The sequence below is a fragment of the Papaver somniferum genome, chromosome 3 (assembly GCF_003573695.1).
Source record: "Papaver somniferum cultivar HN1 chromosome 3, ASM357369v1, whole genome shotgun sequence".
Lineage (NCBI taxonomy): Eukaryota > Viridiplantae > Streptophyta > Magnoliopsida > Ranunculales > Papaveraceae > Papaver > Papaver somniferum.
The window spans coordinates 45,076,340-45,100,061 of NC_039360.1; the positions used below are offsets into that span (position 1 = coordinate 45,076,340).

Here is a 23,722-nt window from a genome sequence, read left to right on the forward strand (position 1 = left end):
ATTTTGACGCCCCTAAGATGCCCAAAGTTACACTTCCGGTGCTTTGTGCAGGGCCGGTCCTGCATAGATGTAATGCAATATTTAAGAACCAAAGTCCATATTCAATAAAACTGGTTAGAGACATGAACTTTCAACTATCTTATCTACAGAAAAGAGCTGATGACAGATTTATCGGAACCGTGAATAACAACTTTGTTGACTTGGGTAGTATGTTAAAAAAGATAAGAAAATTGTTTGAATGATGTTTCCTTTGATTAATTTACTAGAAGTTAGTAATAGAAGTTGTGAAACCGTGATCGCGCAGCGGTCCTTTTTCTAAATCTGATAATCGAATATATATTGAATCATAAATTGAAGATTCATGGTTGATTATTGAGTCGTTACATGCATGCATGTATATATCATTGAATTAAATTAAATATTTTAAAATTTTGATCTTTGATGTATAAGTAAGCATAATAAAAAATACGTTGAGTATATAGTTGTTTTAGAAACTGGTTTCCAATAGTTGATAATGTCTCAACATTATTAACGTCAGAAGATGATAAAAAAATAATTTATTTGAAGCACTTTGTACAGGACAATATCTTGATTTAATATTGAGTATCTGATATGGGCCAATGCTACACTCATATGATATGGGCACAAATGGACGAGATCGTTTTGCGGCGAAACCTAGTACTGGGGCTACATCTTTTCTCTTCGAGGGCTGCATTGGGATTCAAGTGTCTTAAATATGGATAGCATACCTAATATGTAACAAATATCAAAATTAACACTTGATTAAACCTAAATCTACAATTATTTAAAAAGAAAAACTCCAATCTATTCTTTTCACTCTCATTTTTTTTCAATAATATTGGAAAAAAACGAACTCCTAGTAGTGACTTCTAAGTTTTTCATTTACGACTGAAAAAATGATAAAAACCTGGGCGTAAATTGGATTTTACGGCTAAAGTTTTATTTGATTTTTAAACACTAATTATAAATTAATTCATTAATCTAATTTAACCACTAACACTTAGTGTAGCTATTTAAATCCATTAACACAAACTAATAGAGTGTAGTTTAGTCATTATCACGCCTGGTTTTAACCACTAACACTTAGTGTAGCTATTTAAATCAATTAACACAAACTAATAGAGTGCAGTTTAGTTATTATCACGTCCGGATTTAACCACTAACACTTAGTGTAGCTATTTAAATCAATTAACACGTAATAGAGTTGAGTTCGAGACTCGTTTGCACCAAAAACAATTTAGACACCTATATCCCTTCTGAAGATTGGAGGAAAAAAAATGATAGGTCTTGAATAAAACAGGTCGACATGAAATTAGCCAGTCAAATAATAGATTTTTCTCTGTTTAAAAACTCACCGGGTAACGATACCAGTGATCTAAGTTGATCTGCACCAAATTCTATACCGATGAAAATAAAGAACTAATGATCTAAGTTGATCTGCACCAAATTCTATACCGATCAAAATAAAGAAAATATTATGTATTAATAAGGTAAGCTATCAGTGGTGCTAGTGGAGTTGTATACAAATATAAGAAGACAACTAGGTGCACAGTAGAATAGATGAAGGAAGAGCTACGACTTTTCTTTAATTTCCAGCTTTCATTTCTCTGTCTTCATTACGTATACATATGGATACAGGGAGGGCTATTTATAGCCAACATCATCAAGTGGTAAGATAAACATGTGTTAGGACTTATCCTAAATACAGTCGGCTTATCTTAATACGTAAAGTTTATCCAGCTTCTTGACACGGTCAGAGGAGGTGAGAAATCACTCGAACATACTCGAGTAATTTAGAGATTGAGATGGTGGGCCACCCATTAAAACTGTGTTCACACGACACTCCCCCTTGGACCACCATTCTAATAATAGTGCTTTATTAAAGCTTTGCTGGTAAAACCCGATGGGACAAAATCCGAGCAAATCCGTTGCCTCGTTAAAAACCTTGCCAGAAAAATCTGATTGAGATAAAAACTGGTCGAAGGAAAAAGAGTACAACTCCGGTAGCTTTAAAGTGATGACGGTCGTTACGAATTTTCTCCCCCTTTTCAAAATTGTGCCAGGAAAACCATTCAAGAAAAATCTGCGCTTAGAGTGAGGTTGGTCACCGCCATGAAATGCTTCTTCTGTCAAAGTTGCGTCAGGAAAACCATTTAGGACAAAACCTGAGCTTAGAATGAGGGTGGTCGCCGCCACAAAATGTTTTTCTTTGACAAACGGCGTCAGGAAAACCACTTGGGACAAAACCTGAACGCCCGCACCAGGAAAACCACTTGAGACAAAACCTGAGTGCCCAAAGTTCATAATAATGCTGACGTCGATGCTAATGTTGCCTCGTTAAAAACCTCGTCTGGAAAACCACGTGGGACAAAATCAGACCAAAGGAAAAGAGTACAACGGACGTCGCCTGATAATGGTGCTGAACACGCATATGTTGCCTCGTTAAAACCTTGACAAGGAAAACCCAACGGGACAAAACCTTGGCGAAGGAAAAAGAGTACAACACGTTTAAGTTCAGCCAATGATTCTACGAGTTTACTCCCCCTGAAGCATGATTTCTTAAAGCGGTTGGTGGTGCAAATATTATATGGCCTTCAGAAAACTGCTTTACCATTTGCAGCTTATGGAGAATTGACTGCAGGTCTTGCGCCGAGTGCACCACTAGTAATGTACACCTCGCATTTAAATCCTCCATTATTGCACACCAAATTCAGTTGTCCGCTTTAACTTCAGGCATAACAATGAAAGACCTTTTGTAGACTCATAAATACCGTAGAATCAATTTCATCCTCCAAAAAGTGTAACTTGCAAAATAAAAGTTAGAACAACAAGATAATGAATGCATTATATTCGTACATGGTACTTCTGGACCATAAAGTATTATTTCTACGTACGTATCAGATAGATCGATCACTTTCCACTTTTGGGAATTACATAGTAATGGTGCTAATTTTAGTAGCACAATAAGTATTACCAGTATCAAAAATTAGATACTCTAGTCTGTGCTAGCATATTCTCGGACTTCTAGTCGAGAAATATTTCAATTTCAACAAGATCTCATAGTCTAGTTCAAGCGTGGATTTTGGTGCTATTAAGGGCTTTCAAGAAGCCGAAGATGATCATCAATTCATCCGGATATTAGACCTATACCAAAGAACATAAAATACACACAAGGATTGTTCACGAATTTCTCCTATGTGGTGATAATGACTTATTTCAGAAGATCGAATCCTTCAAAGATTCAATATAATCACCAATCATAAGTCATAGCAAGATGCAATCAGAGTCCTTCAGGGACTATCACGCTAAAGTGCATCTATATTAGGAGAATACTTTTAGTTTATAGAACCAATCTCGGGGTTCAGCAGGAAACCCTCAATCGCACTTAAAGCGATAATATTATTCTCTCCGCGCTTTATCTCAAACACCAACCTGTAACATTCAGGCCTCACAATTTTACGGTGTGAGCCGGATCCGATCTTTTTGCGTTTTTCGAGAGATTTCATCCTCTACCTCAGTTTGAGGGGAACATGTCATATGCCTACCGATCACAATGTCGATGTTCCTCTGCAGAGGGGTACACAACCACCATTGTAATAAATAATCGACAATTATATAGATCCCACACATTTCTCTAATGCATGCATAATCAATAAAAGTTTCACAATTGGTACCAGCGTCACTTCAGGGGCATTATCATCTCCTCATCTTTAATGAGGTATATACTCAGAGAGTGTGGATCATATTCTGATAGTCTCCAGGAGCACTATCTGTAGTCTCTTCAAGAGCACTACATATTTATAAGAGTGATTGGATTATCTATTAGGAGGCATATATGAGGAAGTTATTCATGCCTCAAGCATGTTTTAACACACGACTTGGCCATTGCGAGATGCGTGATTTAACCTGCTGTGACAACTTCTTGTGTCTGCATCCTCAAGCAAGTGACGAATAATATTTTTCCAGAGCTACTGCAGTTATTTGTTTTAATCACGAGTAATCTCCAACACCTCAATTACGTCCAATATCTTGGTGTGAGAAAACAAATGAGATGTTTCACGCCAATTCTAGTGGCAGCCAAACTTTCTTTGAACATGATAAAAACTTAATCAGATAACCTATTTAAATGTCGACTTTGCTTACTGACCATTAGGTGGTGCTTGTCATCTCCATGACTTTAAGGGAAAAACCCTTAATTTTGTCGACATAATACTTGCCATCTTCAGGTGGCAGTCTTTCTCCCCTTGGTTATGGCTGGAGAACCTTTTTTAGGTTATCAACATAATTCGCATCATCCTCTTGTGGTGACTTTTCTCCCCCTAATTAAAGTGGAAGAATCTCAAAGGTTATCAGCTTGGTCACGCCAACTTCTGGTGGCGGGTTGTCATGCCAACTTCTGGTGGCATCTTAGTATTCCTGATCATGGCGGAAATACTACTATCTCATTTCTAGAAAACTTCTGGTTCCATAATTGCATGATTTTCAAAGGCAATTCTGCTCATGATGGTTTTTGGGTTTTAAGTTAACTACAAAAAGTACCCAAAAATAAATGCAGGCTCGACAAGAGATGAGACATTTCACGCTGTTCCTTTTTGACGGCTTACTTCCTCCCCCTAACGGCGGGAATATAGTCTCATCTTCAATAAGACATTACCAGAACGTGGTTTTAAATGTCTTATGAATCGAAACCAACATATATAGTTCGGTGACTCCATGGACCAAAACACGTAAATTTGAAATGTAAGGTTGCTTCCCAAGCCAGTATTGATGGTAAATAGTTGGTCGAGCAATAAATTAAAGATGCTTAAACAAAGAACTCAACTAGACCATGTCGAGTGCGCACATGTGCTAACTATATGCTCGATGTAACACCAACTGAAGGCAAAGCATCAAAAGCCTATCAATTTACCATCAATATAAATGGACTTAATAGGAAAGTCCAATAATGGATATACAACCAAAAGGTTTGCAAAACGGTTTGGCAAACACAACATTACATGTTAATATAAACAAGAGACCATCAATTAGATGCGTCTATCAATACCGTAAAGTACTGAAAAATTGTCCATAGTGTAGGGTGAATAAGCCCTACAAAATGCCACCTTAAATCCTCTCTAGGGATTAATGTTGGTGATTCAACAACGGGTTACCATAATGCAATTGTCAATGCCAATTAAAGAGCCAAATGTCTCAGAGAAAGAACAACACGATTTGCATCTTTATTCGACATAAGCTTCAGGTTATGTATAGGATGTCCATGAGCATTTTGGTAGAACTTGGGTTTCCAAACCACACATGCTCGAGCATGAATAATTCAAGGGTCATTAAACTTATGGTTAATGACAACGTAGAATTCGGTTATTCGAATTCTTCTATGGTACACCCTATATAAGAGAGCCTTACGCTTCTTTACAACGTGCTTCTGGAACAAAAACAAATGAAGTAACAAAATACTCCATAAAAATGATCATTTATCGTTGCAAGGTGGTAATACCAAATATTTCTATAACTCAACAGATTCTTCCGGAACCTGATAGAATATAAAGCTTACACCACCAGATAAAATGATATACGCCCTTATGTAGACGTCTATCACACTATTCGAACCCAAAATGATATTTTACATTTCGAAAGACCTCTACAAGGTTACAAAAATGGTTCGAAAATTTGTGTTTATTGTTCCCTTGTCTTTGAGACAAATATCTCTGTCGTCTATTAAATATGAATAAATTACTTCAGGAATCCATATCCGTTAGTACAGATAGACGAGAGAAAAATAATAGAGCCATAACAAAAACATTTGGTAACCATGGGATACTTCGGGAACCCAAAATTTTATGGCTTATTCCTGGAACCGATAGACCACTTCTGGAGCCTAATATGGATTACTACAGGAAACCACATATTACATGCTGGAATGCTTCCGGAATCGGTAACATCTCATGGATTGCATCGGGAATCCATCATTTCCAAAACAAATAAATAAAATAAACAAAACTCAAAACAAAGAAAAAACATAAGTACGGTACCAACATAATAAGTCTCCATTTTTGTCCCTCGGGGGTCGTCCAAATATTAATTTATAAGTGTGCAAATGGATACATGCTTTATAGGAAAATTTCCTCAATATTAGTCAGCCCATTTCAAGGACCGCTAATAGAAACCGGCTAGCACTTTATAACGGGTCACTTTTGGGACCGGCCGGCTAGCGGAGCGCGCATTTTGTATCCATACTATGCTACAAGATATTTCAGCTTCGGGTGGAATTACTTCAAATTAATTGGAGATTAAAGCCGAAAAAAATTAAATTTATGCTATCCTTCAGGGACGCAACAATATCTCGCTTTATCGGTATTAAAACCGTTAGTACCGTAATAAAGAAAAATGATCAGAAAAATATCAAAGTTCAGGGAACTGCCATTCTGACCTTTCCATACTTACCAGAACCTATTAGTAGTGATATTTGAAAAGATAGGCAACTGCAAGTTAGATTTAACTATCAACTTGGGATGGAATTAGTTCCCTGCTCGTAACAAAGAGAAACAAACTATCAACAAAGTTGTACAAAGCTAAACAGGTACAAAGTTAAACAGTATTGATCATAAATGAAACATAGAAGAAAGCCAGAAAAGAAAGATAATAGTCTCCGGCAGTTGTCATCGTCGTTCTCCACCAGACGGCCAAAGGAGTCGACCGCCGTTATCGAGCAATTCGTGCTGATAACGTATTATGTATTAATAAGATAAGCTATCAGTGGTGCTAGTGGAGTTGTATACAAATATAAGAAGACAACTAGGTGCACAGTACAATAGATGAAGGAAGAGCTACGGTTTTTTCATTAGTTTCCAGCTTTCATTTATCTGGCTTCATTACGTATACATATGGATAAAGAAAGGGCTATTTATAGCCAACATCATCAAGTGGTAAGATAAACATGTGTTAGGACTTATCCTAAATACAATCCGCTTATCTTAATACGTAAAGTTTATCCAGCTTCTTGACACGTTCAGAGGAGGTGAGAAATCACTCGAACATACTCGAGCAGTTTAGAGATTGAAATGGTGGGCCACTCATTAAAACTGTGTTCACACGACAGAAAAAGGTTTTTCTTCATAGGGAATTACGGACGGTGTAGTTGACGTGGCTATCTAGAAGCCACGCCAGCAGTTTCTCTCAACAAAATGATAATGCCTAGTCCTCACTTAAATTACTGCTTCTCAGTCTCCAGTACAGATACAGACACATTTCTAAATTGGCTCAGATACAGTCTTTTTTGTAGGGTTTTGCATTCTCATCATGGCGTCAGGGATTCTCCCTCACTCTCCCCAATTCAATGTACAGTCCTTCAATTTCAAATTTCCCCGGAAAAATAGAACCCTCTTGGCGCGAATTTCAAATGAACAACAACCCTCCTCCTCCAATGGCTCTCCTTCATCATCATCATCATCAAATCAGAAAAACTCTTTTCCAGGTATGAAAAATTTCAAACTCCAAGTTTAAATCTAGGTTTCCCCTTAAAATTAGTTGGAGGGTTTTGTGAGGTGCATAGAATGATTGATGTGCAGGTAAGCTTGAAGCAGATGTTGTAGTGATTGGAAGTGGTATTGGTGGATTATGTTGTGGAAGTCTTCTTGCAAGATACAAACAAGATGTTATTGTATTGGAAAGTCATGATGTCCCAGGAGGTGCTGCTCATTCTTTTGACATCAAAGGTTACAAATTTGATTCTGGACCTTCTCTTTTCTCTGGTTTTCAATCCAGAGGTCCTCAAGCCAATCCTCTTGCTCAAGTAAGTATATGCTCATTCTCTTTTGTTGTTTTTTTCATTACCATAATCAATCAAAAAACTAATATGTCATTCTGATCACACATTTGATGTAAGTTAGGGATGCTGATCCCTCCAATCACAAAGTTTCTGGGCAATGATTACTTATACTATAGTCTTTGTCTATATGGAATGAATTTTGTTTTGATGGAGTTCTTTTGGCTCAGATTTGTGTTGGGAAGATAGGTTTAGTAGGAAGGTTTATCTGAGGCTTACTTATATGCTTTAGGGGAATCATGTTGTAGGTTCTGGATGCTTTGGGGGAGTCAGTTCCTTGTGCTGCTTATGACTCCTGGATGGTTTATGTACCTGAAGGTGAATTCTTGTCTCGTATAGGACCCACAGAGTTCCTCAAGGTGAGTTCTGATTTCCTTAATTACTTTTCTTCAACAGAAAGGTTGCTTAACTATCATATACGCATTTGGTTACAACTATCCCTACTCACTATAAATCTATCATGTTTGCTATGGTATTTACTGTTTCTCTTTTAGTGACCTTGAATTTGGTTTTATGGTTGGGCACCCATCTCAAAGTTCGCAATTCAGTTATTTTGGTTTCATGTTTCTTCAGGACCTTGAAAAGCATGTAAGCTTGGACGCCGTGAAAGAATGGAGAAAACTTCTTGTGAGTATATAAGATATTTCTCGTGATTACTGATATTCTAGTTTTGTTTCCTTCACCCATATAAGGATGAGTATATCGGAACATGAGAAACACACATTTGTTGCAGGACGCGGTGCTACCTATATCCGGTGCTGCAATGGCGCTACCACCTCTATCCATTAGAGGTGATTTGGGCGTTCTCTCCACAGCAGCTGCTAGATATGCTCCTTCGCTCTTAAAATCCTTCATCGAAATGGGACCTCAAGGAGCACTGGGTGCTACCAAGCTTCTCAGACCTTTCTCTGAGATTGTTGATTCCCTGGAGCTAAAAAATCCTTTTGTTCGTAACTGGATTGATCTTTTGTGTTTCTTACTAGCTGGGGTGAAATCTGATAGTGCACTCTCAGCAGAGATGGTAAGTACTACATCTCAATGCTAGTGATTGTCTTTAGAGAAAAACAAATTGGTGTTCTGTTCTGTAAACTATGTTGGCATGCACTTCGAAATTTTGTTCCTTATCAGTCTTTCTTGATTTCCTGTATTCTCATGTTTAGATTCCAATTTTAGGTGTACATGTTTGCAGAATGGTATAAACCAGGTTGTACACTTGAGTACCCTCTTCATGGAAGTGGGGCAGTAATTGATGCTCTTGTGCGAGGACTCGAAAAATTTGGTGGTAGGATCTCTCTTGGATCTCATGTGGAACAAATCGTTATTGAAAATGGTCGAGCGGTTGGAGTGAAGCTAAGAAGTGGTCAAGTAAGTCCTCCTAAGTGATGTAAAGCATTTTAAGATAAATAAAACCAAATTATATTTGTCTCTCTTTTTCTCTTAGTTTATCTATTGTAACAGAAAATCTACATGTTTTCTTCAGTTTATACGTGCTAAGAAGGCTGTAGTTAGCAATGCATCTATGTGGGACACCTTGAATCTGTTGCCTAAGGAAGCCATCCCAAAGTCATACCAGGAGAGGATTGAAAAGACTGAACAATGTGAATCGTTCATGCATCTCCATTTGGGTTTTGATGCTGAGGTGAGCTCACATCCTATCTTGTTAACCGGAAAGCAGTTGAAAAGGCTTTCTAAGTTTGCAGGTTTTGTTTTATGTATTAGAAAAATAAGCTTAATGTTACCTTCTGTTAACAGATGTTAATAATTATCTAGGATAGTGTTGGTTAATTATAAAGTCACACTCATTCTTAAATGTACATGTTATTTACAGGGCATACCGGATGACTTGGGAGTCCATCATATAGTTGTTAATGAGTGGGATAGAGGAGTTGATGCTGATCAGAATGTTGTTCTTATCTCTGTACCTAGCGTACTGAGTAAGGATCTAGCACCGCCTGGGAAACACGTGTTACATGCCTATACCCCTGGTACTGAACCATTTGCTTTGTGGGAAGGACTTGACCGCAAAAGTGCAGAGTATAAAACACTCAAAGCTGAAAGATCAGAGGTAATTATGTATATTGAATATTCTTTGTCACTCAGTATCTTTGTTATAGTCACATGAAGTTTTTTTTTTCCTCCCAATTTTTCTACAAGACGCTCGTAAAGGTTCTTCCTTTTGTGTTGCAAAATACTTCTTATAAACATTTCACTGGTGGCTTAGGTTTTGTGGAAAGCTGTGGAACGAGCACTTGGGCCTGGATTTAGCCGTGAGAAATGTGAGGTAAAATTGATTGGAACACCACTGACTCACAAGAGATTTCTTAGGAGGAACAGAGGAACATATGGACCTGCAATACAAGCTGGTAAAGACTCATTCCCTGGGCACTCGACTCCTATCCCCCAGCTTTTATGTTGTGGAGATTCTACTTTTCCGGGGATAGGAGTCCCTGCAGTAGCTGCCAGTGGTGCCATAGTTGCCAACTCGCTGGTTTCCGTGTCTCAACACTCTCAGCTTCTTGACGCCATTGGAATCTGATTGCAGCGATTAGTTCGTTAACTTTCTCTCTCTATTTTCATCATTTGCTTATGATATCTTAATAGTTGTTTCGTTGTTCATGTTCCATATAATTCTTAGGTGTTGTCCGTGCATAACAATTCTCTTTACCTTTACTGAGTGTAATTGTTTGCACATATCGGTCAATGACGTTATTGATATAAAATAACACAACCATTAGCTGGGAATTATATTGTCACCATGCACCTCTTGAACCTTGAACCTTTTAGGGACTATACGTGCAAGATTAAACTCTTAACGCTATGTATAAAACCTGTTTTTATGGGATTATCAGTTGAGTTTATAGATATCTCACAAGCTTGCAGAAGATGTTTGAAGAGGTTAGCATCTATTTCAAGAAAATGACCAAGTTGAAAACCTCAAATTTGATTAGAAATGTTAAAAACTAAGAATCTCATAAAAGTCATAGTTGGACGATTTAAGCTATAAGGTTTAGCTGGGAGGGACGCCTTCATAGTTTACACAAATTTGAGTTATATTTGTGAATGAGAATTGGGTAAGGGGATTGGATTAGATATGGTTTGAATCAGGCATAAGCAATGAGGAATTTTACAGTATAATGTTTCCTAAATTTTTATATGCTTAAATGCTAATTTGAATTACATGGGGATATTTATCTGGACAGTAATGCTGACTGCAAGGGTGGTGGACTCAATAGAATATTCAAGTTACAGTTAAAAGTTGCAGTGTAATTTTCCTCTGCAGGCATTAGGTTTCTTCATGACCAATCTCCTGCAAAACAACAGTAACAGCAGTGGCCAAGTTAGGCTTCAATGATCTTAGTTGAAGTTCAGAATATGGAAATTCCTATAGTTATTGAGATCAACTTAAGGTATCATCAATTATTTGTATTTGTCCCTGTTCATCAACATTTTGAACTCCAGTTTCTTATCTGCTTCATCTAATTCTCTTTCTGTCTTATTTATGAATATCTCCCAAGTGGAAATCTATTTTCAAGAAAATGTAAAAAATCCATTTACGCCATCCTAACTCCTTTTTTGCCTATCAGATTTTGGCTGTGTTCTAGCCACAGGTCTGTGATTCTCAGCTGAAAGGGAAGGGAGAAACTACAGCCGGAGAGTGGAAGATAAGTTAAACCTAACTCCCTTCTATTGATCAATTGCACTTATGAATTTTGCCTTGCAATTTCCTCTTCTTTTTTTAGTACTGGAAGTCTGCAATTATGCATCTGTGATTTTTTTTGAGCTGTCACTATATGTTATATTCTAGCATCTCTTGCAAGTTTACATAACCAATATATGTACCATCTTGGCAATGCCTCTTGCCTTTTACTAGTTTGTGTCTAAATTATGTGCTATGGAGGTTTGAAGGATACGTACAGGAATTAGATTGTTTGATCATTAGAACACGTCGCTTTCTTCCAATCCAAGTAGTCCACGAAGGATCTCTAGAAATTATTCTGTACCCAGCATTCGTGTACAATCTACATGCTGCCGAGTCGTCTTCATAAGCCCGTAAAGCAAGGTATTGAAACCCCCATTCATTCAAAAGCACGTCACACGCTTTTAGCAATGCAGTCGCAACTTTTTGCCTCCTGTCATCATAAAGGAAAAGGAAAATAGTCTTTTGAGTCTTGAGGAATCAGATGGACATTTCAGAATTAGTCAAGTGACATTAGAAGTATGCTAGTTATACATTTAGTTCGTTAGAATTCCTGTTAAAGTATGAATCTTAAATTACTATGGTAGATTTTGAGTCGACATTATAGTACACACTGTACGTCATCCAGCCACACATGAAAATTGCTTTTAAGCAAAGGTAATGCATCTGAATGTTTTGAAATGCTGCATATCATGCAATACTACTAGTCCTAATTAAAGAAATGAAGTATGTAAACAGTGTACTGAAAAATCGAATTACACATACTTGAACAGCAGTGGGCTTGGGTTATCTATTTTGAACAATTAATTATTCTCTATGTTCTGTGAATTATTCCATGAAAAAAAAAGAAGATAACTTGTTACCTGAATTTGTTGAAAACAGCTATTCCAGAGACATACAGATATTCTTCAGCTCCGTCAAGATGTTGAACCACATCTTTATTATTTAAGACCGTAACATCCACAACGCCTACAAGACCTTGGTCTGACAATGACAATGTATCCGAAGAAGTGTCTGCAGTTTTTGCTACCAAACAAGCATACCTGGTAAACAAAAATACCCAGTTTAGCTCGTGATAGCACAAAGCTGAAAAGTCGGTCTTTACTTTTTCACTAGAACAATTCTTTTCTGTGGATAATTGAGACAAGTGAGATTGTGTATCATGTAAATATACTTGATCTGTTGATTATGCTATATCAGTATGAAGTTGAACCTCACTGGTTATGGAAAGTCTTATTTCTCCTTTTTTCAGTGTATCAATATGACATTGCTTCCTTTGGCATAATCAAGTCTGTTCACAAGTTATCATATGTTTCTGTGAGGAGCATCACATATTTTGATAGAGCGGGGATGGCTTTGGCTAATGAAGTTTTCTTTTTATTCAAACTCCTCCCATCCCCCAGTATCACTTTTTTTTTAACAGAAAACAAAGACTGGGGTCTGAAGGTTTTCAAGAATCTCAGTTAATTTTGTTTGTGATAAACCATTTCAGTCGCCTCGTGCCAACTCTCACCCTATGCGGAAGCTCATTTTATTACCTGTCAGGTGGCGAGTTCCGAAGCTTGTAAAGAAGTCCTGAGAGTACTTCAGCCTGTATTTTTGCAAGATAGAAAATGTAAATACATCAGAATTGGCATTCTAGCAGAATTATAAAAATGTTAAGAGACAAATGGAGAGAGAGATGACCTTAAAGAATTCAAAGAAAACATCATCGAAGAAAGCCACCGGGACATGGAATGCTTCAGCTTGAACTTGTGCCACTTCTCTCATCTCATCTTCATTTTCATTCAACCTTCTTACTTTCCAGCCAAATTCAGTCACCAAATGCCTAAGCTGTCCATCAATCTCATTCTCAACAAGCTCAACTGATGATGATGATGAGGAAGAAGAACAAGGCACCAGAACATCAGCCCTTCTCCTTTGCTCCTCCAAATTTGTTCTTCTAATCTTTTTACTACTAGTTTCCCTCTCATCAATAACTGCAGACTTGGGTTTCAGACAGTAAACCAATCTTTTCTTCTTGTTGCCCAGTCTAACTCTATTACAACTTCTACTGCATGGAGAAGAAGAAGAACCTCTAAAGTTCCTTTTTGAGAGGGTGTACTTGTTTGGGTTTGGTTTTAGTAACTGTGCCATTCTGTTTTTTATTATTTTTTTCTCTAAAGTTTTTTCTCATTGTTATGGTTTTGAGAGAAATTTCATATGCATTCAGCTTTCTAGTACATTTCAAAATGGTTGGTTCAAACTCATTGTTCATATTTCATGGTTCACGTGTCAAGATATTGTTTGCTGTTGTTTGCTTCCCCATTTATGTGCATGTTGCCCTGTTTGTTTTTGTGTGGTATACAAGTTGAGAATGGGTTCAATTGATAAGATAAGTTAAATTGGTTTGGTAATCTCACGTTTGAGGACAAAAATAGTGGGGGTGGAACAAAAAGTAGTGACTTTTTATATATATCTCTGGTAATTCGATTTCACTATGCTTGTGATTTTTCAATGGGCTTCAGCTATTTGATAAAATGTTCGAAAGAGATATTGTTTCATGAGGAATGTCAGCAGTGCCTTAAAACCTCAACATCAAGAGAGGACATGAATCTTGTATCAGTGTGTCCAACTCGTTAATCTGGCAGAGATTGGTTTCTTGGTTAATAGGAATCATGTCTGTCTTATGTGCGTATGCCCATCATGAGTGTGGAAGAGAAGCACTTGGTACGTTCTTTGTAAATGAAACTGTCACTGTGTGGATAAATCCTAATGATATGCTGTTTGTTGGTTTAGTTTATGCTTGTAGTCATAGTGGGCTTGTGTCTGAAGCTGAAGCTCAATTTAGTTTGATTTCAACGGATCACTGGACAGGATTATACCAAGTGAGGAACAATATACATGCGTGGTTGATGTTCTTTGTGCCGCAAGAAAAGTGCGAGAAGCAAAAGAATTTATTAAAAGGATGCCATTTGATTCTTGCTGTTTGATATGGTGCACAACGCTTAGTTCATGGAAATTGAGAAATGATATTAAAGCTGGGGACTTTGCTGCCAAAAAAATAGCAAAGTAAGAACCAGGTCAGGTGATGGATATGCTTACGTTCTTCTCTCTAATTTTGCTTCAGTTGAAAATCTGTAAGAACTGGCCAAGACCAGGAGAAGCATGGGAAGTGAAATGCGCGAGGAAGGAGGCTGGAAATAATTGGATTTGGAGTTGAACTTCTTGAATATTGTGTGGCTGTGGAATTCTTTGAAAACTAATCTTCCAGCATCACGCTGCTTCTCATACCATCAGTGATGTCAGAGACTCTCTCAAGACAAGACACAGATCCTCGCCTTTAATCTTTTGAGGTACGAGTCATATCTTTATCATTCAGTATCTTATTTTTTCTTTCAGGGGGTTGTGTAACTTGTGTTACTCCCTGATTGCCTAACTCTATACACTCAACATGGAACCTAGAATATAGAACTTTAAAACGACTGTGGATGCCCCTCATCAGTGCTTGGAAATGCGATCCTATCTAATTGGAGGTTGTGTAGTTTGAGGCTTCTGATGTTCCACCTATAGATGAGTGAAGTTTGAGAATGTACAAGCAGCTATTGAAAACTAAAGAAAAAACCTCTTTAAAGTTGAATTAGCAATTAAAAATCATCAAAGAGTAACCAAAGACAAATAAATGTTTATGATGCCAAGCTTCTCTTTAGGGTTTCTTTTCTATACACACAACCACATCTTTAAAGCTTCACCTCTTCCAGGTATGTATATACAGAACATAACTAGAACTAAGAATATTGATCCCTAAACTCGCACTGTAAACAACCTAAAAGTGGGAACACATCTTTATACATGTTTTTCTTTCTTTACAAATACGATTCACGAAACAGTAAACATTTTAAACTACTACTTTGCTTTCATTCAGTTTATCTAATCTTATCTTACTGTGTTTGTTTCTTTTATCTTGTTCTTTCATTGGGCAGATTCATCTTACCTTGCTAAGTTACTTTCCTGCCACTGATATTTACAATAAAGCAACTTTGAGTGGAAGCTCTCTGTGTAGACCAAATTCATTGGGTTGTGATGAAAACCATCTACAAATCAACATTTCCACTCTTATAAACACTACACTCATCAACATCTCCATAACCCATACAGCCACATCTTCCTCTTGATTGTCTATTTGGATTGTAGTACCGGATAGGGCAAGGATCCAGCTGATGAAACCTCCCAAGCTCATGGCGGTCAGCCGATATCGCCGTTACTAAGTGTTGATGAGCACCACTTTTGTATAGATTAGGTGGCTTTGTTGCCTGGTAAATTTGGTTGTGGTGAGTTTGATTATAATGGTGCAAGGATGGGGAACTATTGACTCTGTGCAGCTCTGCCTTGTTACAATTATTTTGATAGCTATGTGAAGCATAACACTCGTGGTTGATAGTATCGAAAGGATAGCCTTCATGTTGTATCGATCTCGGGGATGATGCAGTTGAGGAAATGCTGAAAATGGACCGACTGCCATTGCTAGAGCTACGCCTTAGCATACTTGAATTAGCACCATTAATTGCGTTTATGTAACGCTGTTCCATATTAACTCTGTCAAAATTGCTTGGAACATTTTGGGGATCAATGAAGAGTGGAGTAACGGGGAATAGGAAAGCTCGAAGCCTGGGCGTACCTCGGCTTTCAGATGATTTCACATCCCAACGATCGTACTCATTGAGCATGTGGCGAAGATCCTCATCGCATTTTACGGAGACTAAGATATCCAAGTCCTCTGGTATAACTTGGTATTTGAGAACCATTTCACCGTTGGCGAGGTTATTAAGCTTCTTCATAAGCTCTGCAATGGAAAAAATGTTTCATTAATTCAACAAGGTTCGTATTACTCTTCGTTGCAGATAACTTATTTATTAAGCATTATCAGAGAGAAAAAGAAAGAGAAGGAAATTGCCTGAGAAACTGATGTCACGAGGAACAACGACAACTCGAGTCTCACCACCAACGTATTTAAGCTGACCGTCCGGAAGTCTAGGCAATATTTTCCCGCCATGGCTGACCAAGAACTTAACTTTACTCTTGGGTGAAGACAATGGCGTCTCTTCCCCTCCAACTCCTGCCGTGGCTGCCATGGAAATCTCCTCAGCCATAGTGAATGCAGAAACAAATGAATAACCAAATGCAGCAGTACTCCAGAGCAAGTTATCACCTCTCCGGTTAGTAATCAATACCTTCAAATCTTAAATTTCTCGAACCTTCAATCTGAAATTAAAACTCAAAAAGATGAATCATATTAAAGAGAAGCCTGACGTATTAGCTGAAAAATAAAACAGTTTTTTGTTTAGTTTGTTGAAACAGTTTCTGGTTATCTGTTAGTTGAGACAATTTACATATATACAGATTTTCCTGGTAATGGTGCTTTTTGGTCCATTAAAATGAATGACCATGTTTTGCTCCTCTTTCACAGCCACAGATTTTTCTCCCATTTTCTCTCTCTCTCTCATTCCAACTGCTGTCTTTTTATTTTTGGCTCTCTACAGAATCCTAAATCCTTGGAAGGAAATTCGTAATATCCAATGGATAATCTTGGAGGATCGGACGATTATGATGGTTGGATGGTTATTCTGCCCATACTTGGTATATATTCTTTAGAACCAATTTCAAATAAATCACAGACTGTCAGGTATGTTTCAATGTGAATAACTTCCATATGGATGTTTTAGTAGTGGATGATAACGCTTCTCAACTGAAAGTCTGCAACTTGGTTGTTTAGATAATTTCTTTGTCATGATATGTGAATGTGATCTGCTCACCGTGCGACTAAATCAGTAATTGGATATAGGCCAGGGGTAGTTCACTGCGTCCGGCCGCAACACATAGATTAGAGTGCCTCAACTGTAGGCATAAGCCATACCAGACAATTTCTCCAGAACATCAAATTTGGCCAATTCTGCAAGTGCATGTACACAACAGTATAACTTCTAGAGATGCAAGTTACTTTTTAGTTAAGACATGAAGAGTAATGGCTAAAACTGATTTTTTTTTTAAGCAAAGCAATTGGTCTCCAATTTCTACAGGAGTCATCACTTTTGATCCTGGTCTTCATTTTCGATTATCAGGTGAGTGATCTTGAATTTTCTTTTTGGAAAGCTGCCCAAACACCTGCCACTTCTGTTTCAGCAGGTCTACCATTAAGAAGCTGCCTGCAACCCAAATAATTTTTAGCTTGGTTGGCCTTAACATCCTAGGTTGGATGGTTATAACTTATAACCAGGTCTACCTGCTGCTTCCAAACAAAGTGACCATATGGGACTGGATTCCACAAAATGAAGAATCGGAATGAATCATTTTTACAAAATAAATATAAAATATATTTCTTACCATAAAGCAATTTTTTTTTTAAAGTTTTTGCTAAGATTGAAGGACATGTACATTTTGTCCCCTATGAAGGGAGACTGGAGATAAAGAGGCCAGCTAACTTACCAGATTGGGTTGGGTACTCCACCCTTAAAAATGTAGAAACCAGTCAAATCAATAAAAAGTACTATATGCAAGAAAGATCTTATGATGAACCAATAATTATTTGATAATTTAACATGAGAAAGTAGTAGCAACAGAAAAGCACAAAAAAAACTAACAAAATAAAAAAAAATACTTATGATTACAAAAGTAGTAAATAAAATAAACTTAGAATCCAAAAAAACTTTTACATGCTCTTAAAATCTTTCTACCTTTCTTATTCTTAGATCTTGTACCACCACCACCCTGCATACTCTTATTATCATCATTGTTATTAGTAGGTGAACCAAATGGATCATCAGACTGATCATGAATTCTTGAATACCCTTCAGAAACTGAAGCAGATCTTCTCATTGAAAATGCCCTCACAACTGCAGCTTGTAATGCTTTATTATGTTTCTGATTCTCAGCTCTAAATTTCTGTGAAGATGGTGTTGATGAAACTGAACAATTCCTGGTTAATATCACACCTCCACCAATAACGCCACCATCTTCTACTACTATCTGTTCATTGTTTGGTGTTGATCCTGATAAGTCATTGGCATTAGGAGTAGTAGTAGTGTTAGATTTGGTGGTGGTGGTGTTGTTGGCTGGTGTGTTTGGGTTATTTGGAGTGGTGGATATAGGACTAGGAGAGTACTTAGAAATGGGGGTGGGATTAGGAGTTGAAATGGGCTTTGGTGATGATCCTTCTTTTTCTTGATCATGTGGGGGTGATGATGATGAGAAGTGATCATGATCTTGGTCTAGAGATTGGAAATCCATGGATCTTGATTTGTTATTGCTTGAAGCTGATCTGAACTTTGTATAATCTTTCATGATATTTGATTAGTGAAAAAAGTAGTGGGAGAGAGATAAACTTACAATGTGTATTTATAGGGGTGGTTGAATTTTTAGTTTAATAAAGTGGTTGAGAGTGTGAACCTTATAAATAACAGAGGGAAGACTTTATGATTAATTCAAGTGGGGTAGGCTATTAATGGAGGATTTATCTAGACGTTTAATAATTTTTCATACCGAGCCACGTTCTAAGAGGGGATATTGTTGTTTGGGTGCTTAAAATTATTAACGAGATGATAATGGCTGTGGAAGAGTGGGGATGCTGCTACCAGCAGCATGGACTCAATAATTTAGAATGGTGTAGGCAACTATCATATTATCAAGTGAAATTGTTTTCCAAGTTTTGAATGACACAATTATTTCAAAGCTGCAAGTGGAGTTGATGAATTATTATGCTTTATATAAATTTAGTAACTTACGTAGAAGCCATACAAAATTTAACAAGATAAGAGCAATTCCTATGGGATGAACAAACTCAGAGTTTGTTCATTTTGTTCCCATTATGGAATGAACAAACATGAAAAATGGATGTTCAAATCAACAGATCTGTTGATTTGAACATCGAGTCGAACCATCCGGCGCGCGTCTGTTGTAAGGATGCGTGTCATCCCTACTAACGCTGGCGTTATTCGTGTTGACGTCGGCGTTTTCACTACGAATGCATGTTCTTACTTACAGCGCCAGAGTCATTACCAAAAACGTCAGCGTCTGACCCAATGGCGCCAATGGCTCCATCTGAACGGTTGAAAAATCTGGTGATCCAACGGCTACATTTTTTGAATTCTATAAATACTCATCATTTCAACTCTAAATTCACACATTCTACACATTCTTCTCTTCACTCTCAATTCTTGATTGAACATGTCTCGGCCCTGGTTAGTTCGGTGAGTTCCGTATGCTAAAGAAGAAGATGAATATATTTGCAGAAACATGTCAATTCTTAATGTGTACATAATTGTACACGTCGATGTTTTAATGTGTACGCAATTATACACGTCGATTATTAATGTTTACGTAATTTAATGACTGATTTGACCGTATTCGACATCTGAAACTTCCATTTTTGGACATTAGAAATTGCTAGTTTTGTCAAGTCGAGTCAGTTCTAGTTCTTTGTTTGTCACTCAAGTGGGATTCCATAAAAGTTAAGAGTATGATGTGAACCACTTTCACACTTCTTTTCCTGTACACTTTTTGTATTGCAGAACACTGTCTTCATACATTTCTCGTACAACTTCTAATACACATATATACTCTGCAAAAGATTTTGTCACATCCTTGATGAATCAAATAGTCGTGCTTAGAATGTCATCAAAGTCTAAGATAATTCATTAGGTGGTGTGGGAAATTGCAATCTCCAATCCAAGAGATGTATTCAATGTGTTGACAACCTCCTACTCAAGAATTTTTTTTGTATGTGAACAGGATATGTGTTGACAACCTCCTACTCAAGAATGGAATGATAAAGTTTTGCATGAAAATGAATGGAGGTGCCACCACATCTTTATGGGTAAACATTGCTTTACTTGTTTGTATAACTAAATGAATATGTTTAGTTTTAATCACCTAGACTTACTAAGTCTAGAATGATCATTTTGCTGCATGTTTTACAAGGGTGTACATATTGGTGCACCAGTAGAATTCTCATGAAAAAGTAGGCTTGTGCGTGGTTATGAATGGTCGGTTTTATGCATGTTTTGCAGGGGGTGTACACATTTGTGCACCAGTGTATTTTATATATAAAAGTAGGTTTGTGTGTGATTATGTAGGATCAATTTTAGGCATGTTTCGCATGGGTAAACATATTGATGCACTAATGTGATTCTCATAAAAAAGTAGGTTTATGTAGGTTTATGAATGATCGATTTCATGCATTTTTTTTGTAGGTGTGTACAAAGTAGTGCATGTGAAAAATGACTCCATAAGCTTATGCAAATTTTGTGTATGTTTTCTTTTTTGTACACATTAGTAGGATAAAGAAAATAATTTTTTTATAAATGAAAAATTATAGTCATATGGATACTCTTTTCGCAGGTCTCAGAAAAAGCGTTAGTGGTGCTTAGGTGGACGATTCTAGTTGTATGTGCTATACAAGCTGATGCACCTTGTGGTCCTTGTCTTGTCTTTGGATTTTTGTAAATGTATACATGTTTGTACACCAGTGTAAACTAAGATTCAAAAAAAATATAAAAATCATATAGTCATATGGGTACTCTTTTTATAGCTCTTGGAAAGAGCATTCCGAATAAATAAAGTTTGCGAATTTTGGACGAACGGTTTAAAATATAAATTGTTTTTTAATTATTTTTATATTATTTAAAATGGCTGACATCATCATAAATCATTTTGGACTAAACTGTAAATATCTGGACTTAATTGTAAATCAACAAGGTTATATGTATATTTTCATGTTTTAAATAATTTTTGGACGAAATTGTACCTAATTGAATGGGTGTGGACTAACTAATATATTTGGATGGGATTTTGGACCAAACCGCATTTTTCCTATTGTTTTATCCAATTGGATTAAAGAGCGAAAACAACCCCATCTCGTATATGTTCCGCAAAAGCCCCTTAACGCAAAACACTTAAAGAATTCAAATCTACTTTGACTTTATTTTTAATTTGTGGCCTTCTCCCTGTTGTGGTCTCAAGCAAGGCTTTCTTTGCTTTAAGGGGAGGGTCGGCTCTGAACATCATCACAATACTGAGGTAAACCATCGTAAGGGCGAAAAACTACGTTGTTGTGGCTCCGAGTCATCTGATGTAACCTGTAAACAAAACTGCAACCCAAGACGTCGCTGCCAGTGTTCTTGTCTAAGTTGTCCTTCATATACATGTCCAACATTGGAAATCTAACTATCCCGTATTTTAGGATTGGTTTACCAACATGGAAGTAGTTATACTACCAATACTGCAAATTACTCCATAATTTTAGTATATTAAATAATCTACAATTATTCATAAAAATTATTTAAATTTTTTTTAAACTTAGTAATAATAATAAATTTAAAAATAATAATTTTGATATTTACCTCTATGATGCTCCAGAAACCAGTGAAGTTTCTATCGCCCATGGACGCTTTATCCAGCGCACAGTACAATTCTGCTAAAATTGCAGATTCCCAGTCATAATTTGGTGCTTTGTCGAGATCTTCTAACGCTTCAAGCCAACCAACATGAGCAACAGAAGTTGAGTTTGGAAAGAATGCCTGACCCAGTACCCATAAGATAACATCCTTTCGAGTTCATCATAGCCATCTACATGTTCTGGGTCTCTGGCTTTGGTTAGGAAAATCTTCAAGGCCGCACATCTAATCCCACCTCCTTTTAAATTTTTATAATCTTGACGCATGTTTGTTTCCAAAAACGAGGGACAAAGCAACTCCCATTTTCTATTTGACATCCATTCGTCTTGGTTGAATGGTGGCGGGTCTCCCTTTCCACTTGGAATCCCAACAATGAGATACAAATCAAGGGGAGTAATTCTTATTACAAGTATAATATCAACTATGATTAATTCTTTTGATTATTTAATAATTATTTAAAATTTTTAATTTAACTTAAGTTAAAAAAACTTGTCAATTTCGAAATCCAAAAAATGGAATGTGTGCGTCGTCATCCACCACCTTTCCACCACTGTTTTCGGAATTTTTTTGTTATATTTTTTAGGATTAATTTGATAAATTGCACGCCAAGGATATTTGTCAACCCTTTCTCGGACTGCAGACGGTAGACGAACATAAACAGAATTTAATTCTGAAAATCCACCTCTCATAGTATAATACTCATCAGACCGTTCACGATGCCCTGACACATGATCTGGGACTAATAATGGAGCAGCAACTATATTTGGCGAAGCAAACTCTGCTTCTCGATTTTGAGTAAAATCTACATCTGTGTGAGGCAACGGCGCCGATTCATTGTTCCGATCTGTTTTCTTCTTTATATTACTCACCGCTCTTCTCACTATATTCATATTGTATATAAATTCTTGATTCAGAAGAATTTTAGTACAAGGAAATGGTAGTGGTGTGACTGAAAATGAAATCAATACAACGAATTTATAGGGTTGAAATTCGGCCGTTGAAAATATAGGCGTTGGAGAGTCGACCGTTAGAGACTTTGTTTCTAACGCCTGCATCAGCACACCGAGCGCCCGCGTCGGGCCTTCCAACGCCCGCGTTTTGTCTACAAACGCATGAGTCTTTCGTTCTGCCGCGTGCCTGTTTCTCCAACGCCCTATGCTTTACCATAGTGGAAAACCCAGTTTGACAATCCACGTGGCTCAACAAATATTTGAGTTTGACCATTGCCATAAGAATTGCTCTAACTCCTACAAAATTTTGCCTTCTCAAAAAAAAATAAAAATGAAAATAATAGCTAACTCCTACAAAATTTAACAAAATTATAATATGGATATGGAAATTGTTGGAAGATGGGGAAGATAACTCCTACAGGCAGTGTTTTTTAATAAGAAAATAAAGGATGTAGACAACAGCTTTCATAGCTCAGTTGGTTAGAGCACCCGTTTAGTAAGCGGGAGGTCTTGAGTTCAACTCTCAATGAAAGCATTTCTTCTTTTATTCATGCGTTGGTTTGAAAATAGATTCGGGAGGAGGAGGTTACTCGTGAGTGGTGACCTTCTAAAATAGAAAAATGTTTCCTCCTTGTCTCTCGTCTGACTATGCATAAAATTAGGGTCACAACATGTGGTAGCACGTTCATAGGAAAAGGATGGAAAGAAGTTCCGATTTGACCTCCAAAATGTGATTGCGAACATGTTATGCACGTGTTCCTACTGCTAGCATTAACTCTACCTAGCTACACCTCGTCTACTCTCA

General features: G+C 37.1%; 3 protein-coding genes and 1 non-coding gene across 4 annotated transcripts; 2 read left to right on the forward strand and 2 right to left on the reverse strand.

Moving 5' to 3' along the window:
- Positions 1-7,249: 7,249 nt before the first annotated feature.
- LOC113356037 (prolycopene isomerase, chloroplastic-like) lies at positions 7,250-10,596 on the forward strand. The gene is made up of 9 exons (XM_026599037.1): positions 7,250-7,492; positions 7,587-7,810; positions 8,092-8,202; positions 8,417-8,470; positions 8,577-8,864; positions 9,017-9,208; positions 9,324-9,482; positions 9,672-9,908; positions 10,065-10,596. The coding sequence occupies exons 1-9, from the start codon at positions 7,318-7,320 to the stop codon at positions 10,377-10,379; spliced, it is 1,755 nt and encodes a 584-aa protein (XP_026454822.1). The 5' UTR covers positions 7,250-7,317; the 3' UTR covers positions 10,380-10,596.
- A 314-nt stretch (positions 10,597-10,910) lies between these two features.
- Positions 10,911-13,750, reverse strand: LOC113356038. The gene is made up of 5 exons (XM_026599038.1): positions 13,227-13,750; positions 13,079-13,131; positions 12,404-12,583; positions 11,759-11,973; positions 10,911-11,150 (listed from the first exon to the last, which is right to left on the reverse strand). Coding segments are annotated over exons 1-5 (900 nt in total). The 5' UTR covers positions 13,677-13,750; the 3' UTR covers positions 10,911-11,148.
- A 1,434-nt stretch (positions 13,751-15,184) lies between these two features.
- Positions 15,185-16,889, reverse strand: LOC113356039. The gene is made up of 2 exons (XM_026599039.1): positions 16,474-16,889; positions 15,185-16,362 (listed from the first exon to the last, which is right to left on the reverse strand). The coding sequence occupies exons 1-2, from the start codon at positions 16,667-16,669 to the stop codon at positions 15,614-15,616; spliced, it is 945 nt and encodes a 314-aa protein (XP_026454824.1). The 5' UTR covers positions 16,670-16,889; the 3' UTR covers positions 15,185-15,613.
- Positions 16,890-23,378: 6,489 nt separating this feature from the next.
- Positions 23,379-23,452, forward strand: TRNAT-AGU. The gene has a single exon. It is a non-coding gene; the product is annotated as a tRNA-Thr (tRNA).
- Positions 23,453-23,722: the final 270 nt, after the last annotated feature.

Coding starts and splice junctions, on each gene's coding strand:
- LOC113356039 (XM_026599039.1), bottom strand. CDS start 16,669: ATGGCTGAGGAGATTTCCATGGCAGCCACGGCAGGAGTTGGAGGGGAA. Junction 16,363..16,473: donor TCGTGACATCAGTTTCTCAG/GCAATTTCCTTC, acceptor TTTCCATTGCAG/AGCTTATGAAGAAGCTTAAT.
- LOC113356037 (XM_026599037.1), top strand. CDS start 7,318: ATGGCGTCAGGGATTCTCCCTCACTCTCCCCAATTCAATGTACAGTCC. Junction 7,811..8,091: donor AAGCCAATCCTCTTGCTCAA/GTAAGTATATGC, acceptor ATCATGTTGTAG/GTTCTGGATGCTTTGGGGGA. Junction 8,471..8,576: donor AAGAATGGAGAAAACTTCTT/GTGAGTATATAA, acceptor CATTTGTTGCAG/GACGCGGTGCTACCTATATC.
- LOC113356038 (XM_026599038.1), bottom strand. CDS start 13,676: ATGGCACAGTTACTAAAACCAAACCCAAACAAGTACACCCTCTCAAAA. Junction 13,132..13,226: donor TTTTCTTTGAATTCTTTAAG/GTCATCTCTCTC, acceptor GCAAAAATACAG/GCTGAAGTACTCTCAGGACT. Junction 12,584..13,078: donor CGGAACTCGCCACCTGACAG/GTAATAAAATGA, acceptor TTTGTTTACCAG/GTATGCTTGTTTGGTAGCAA.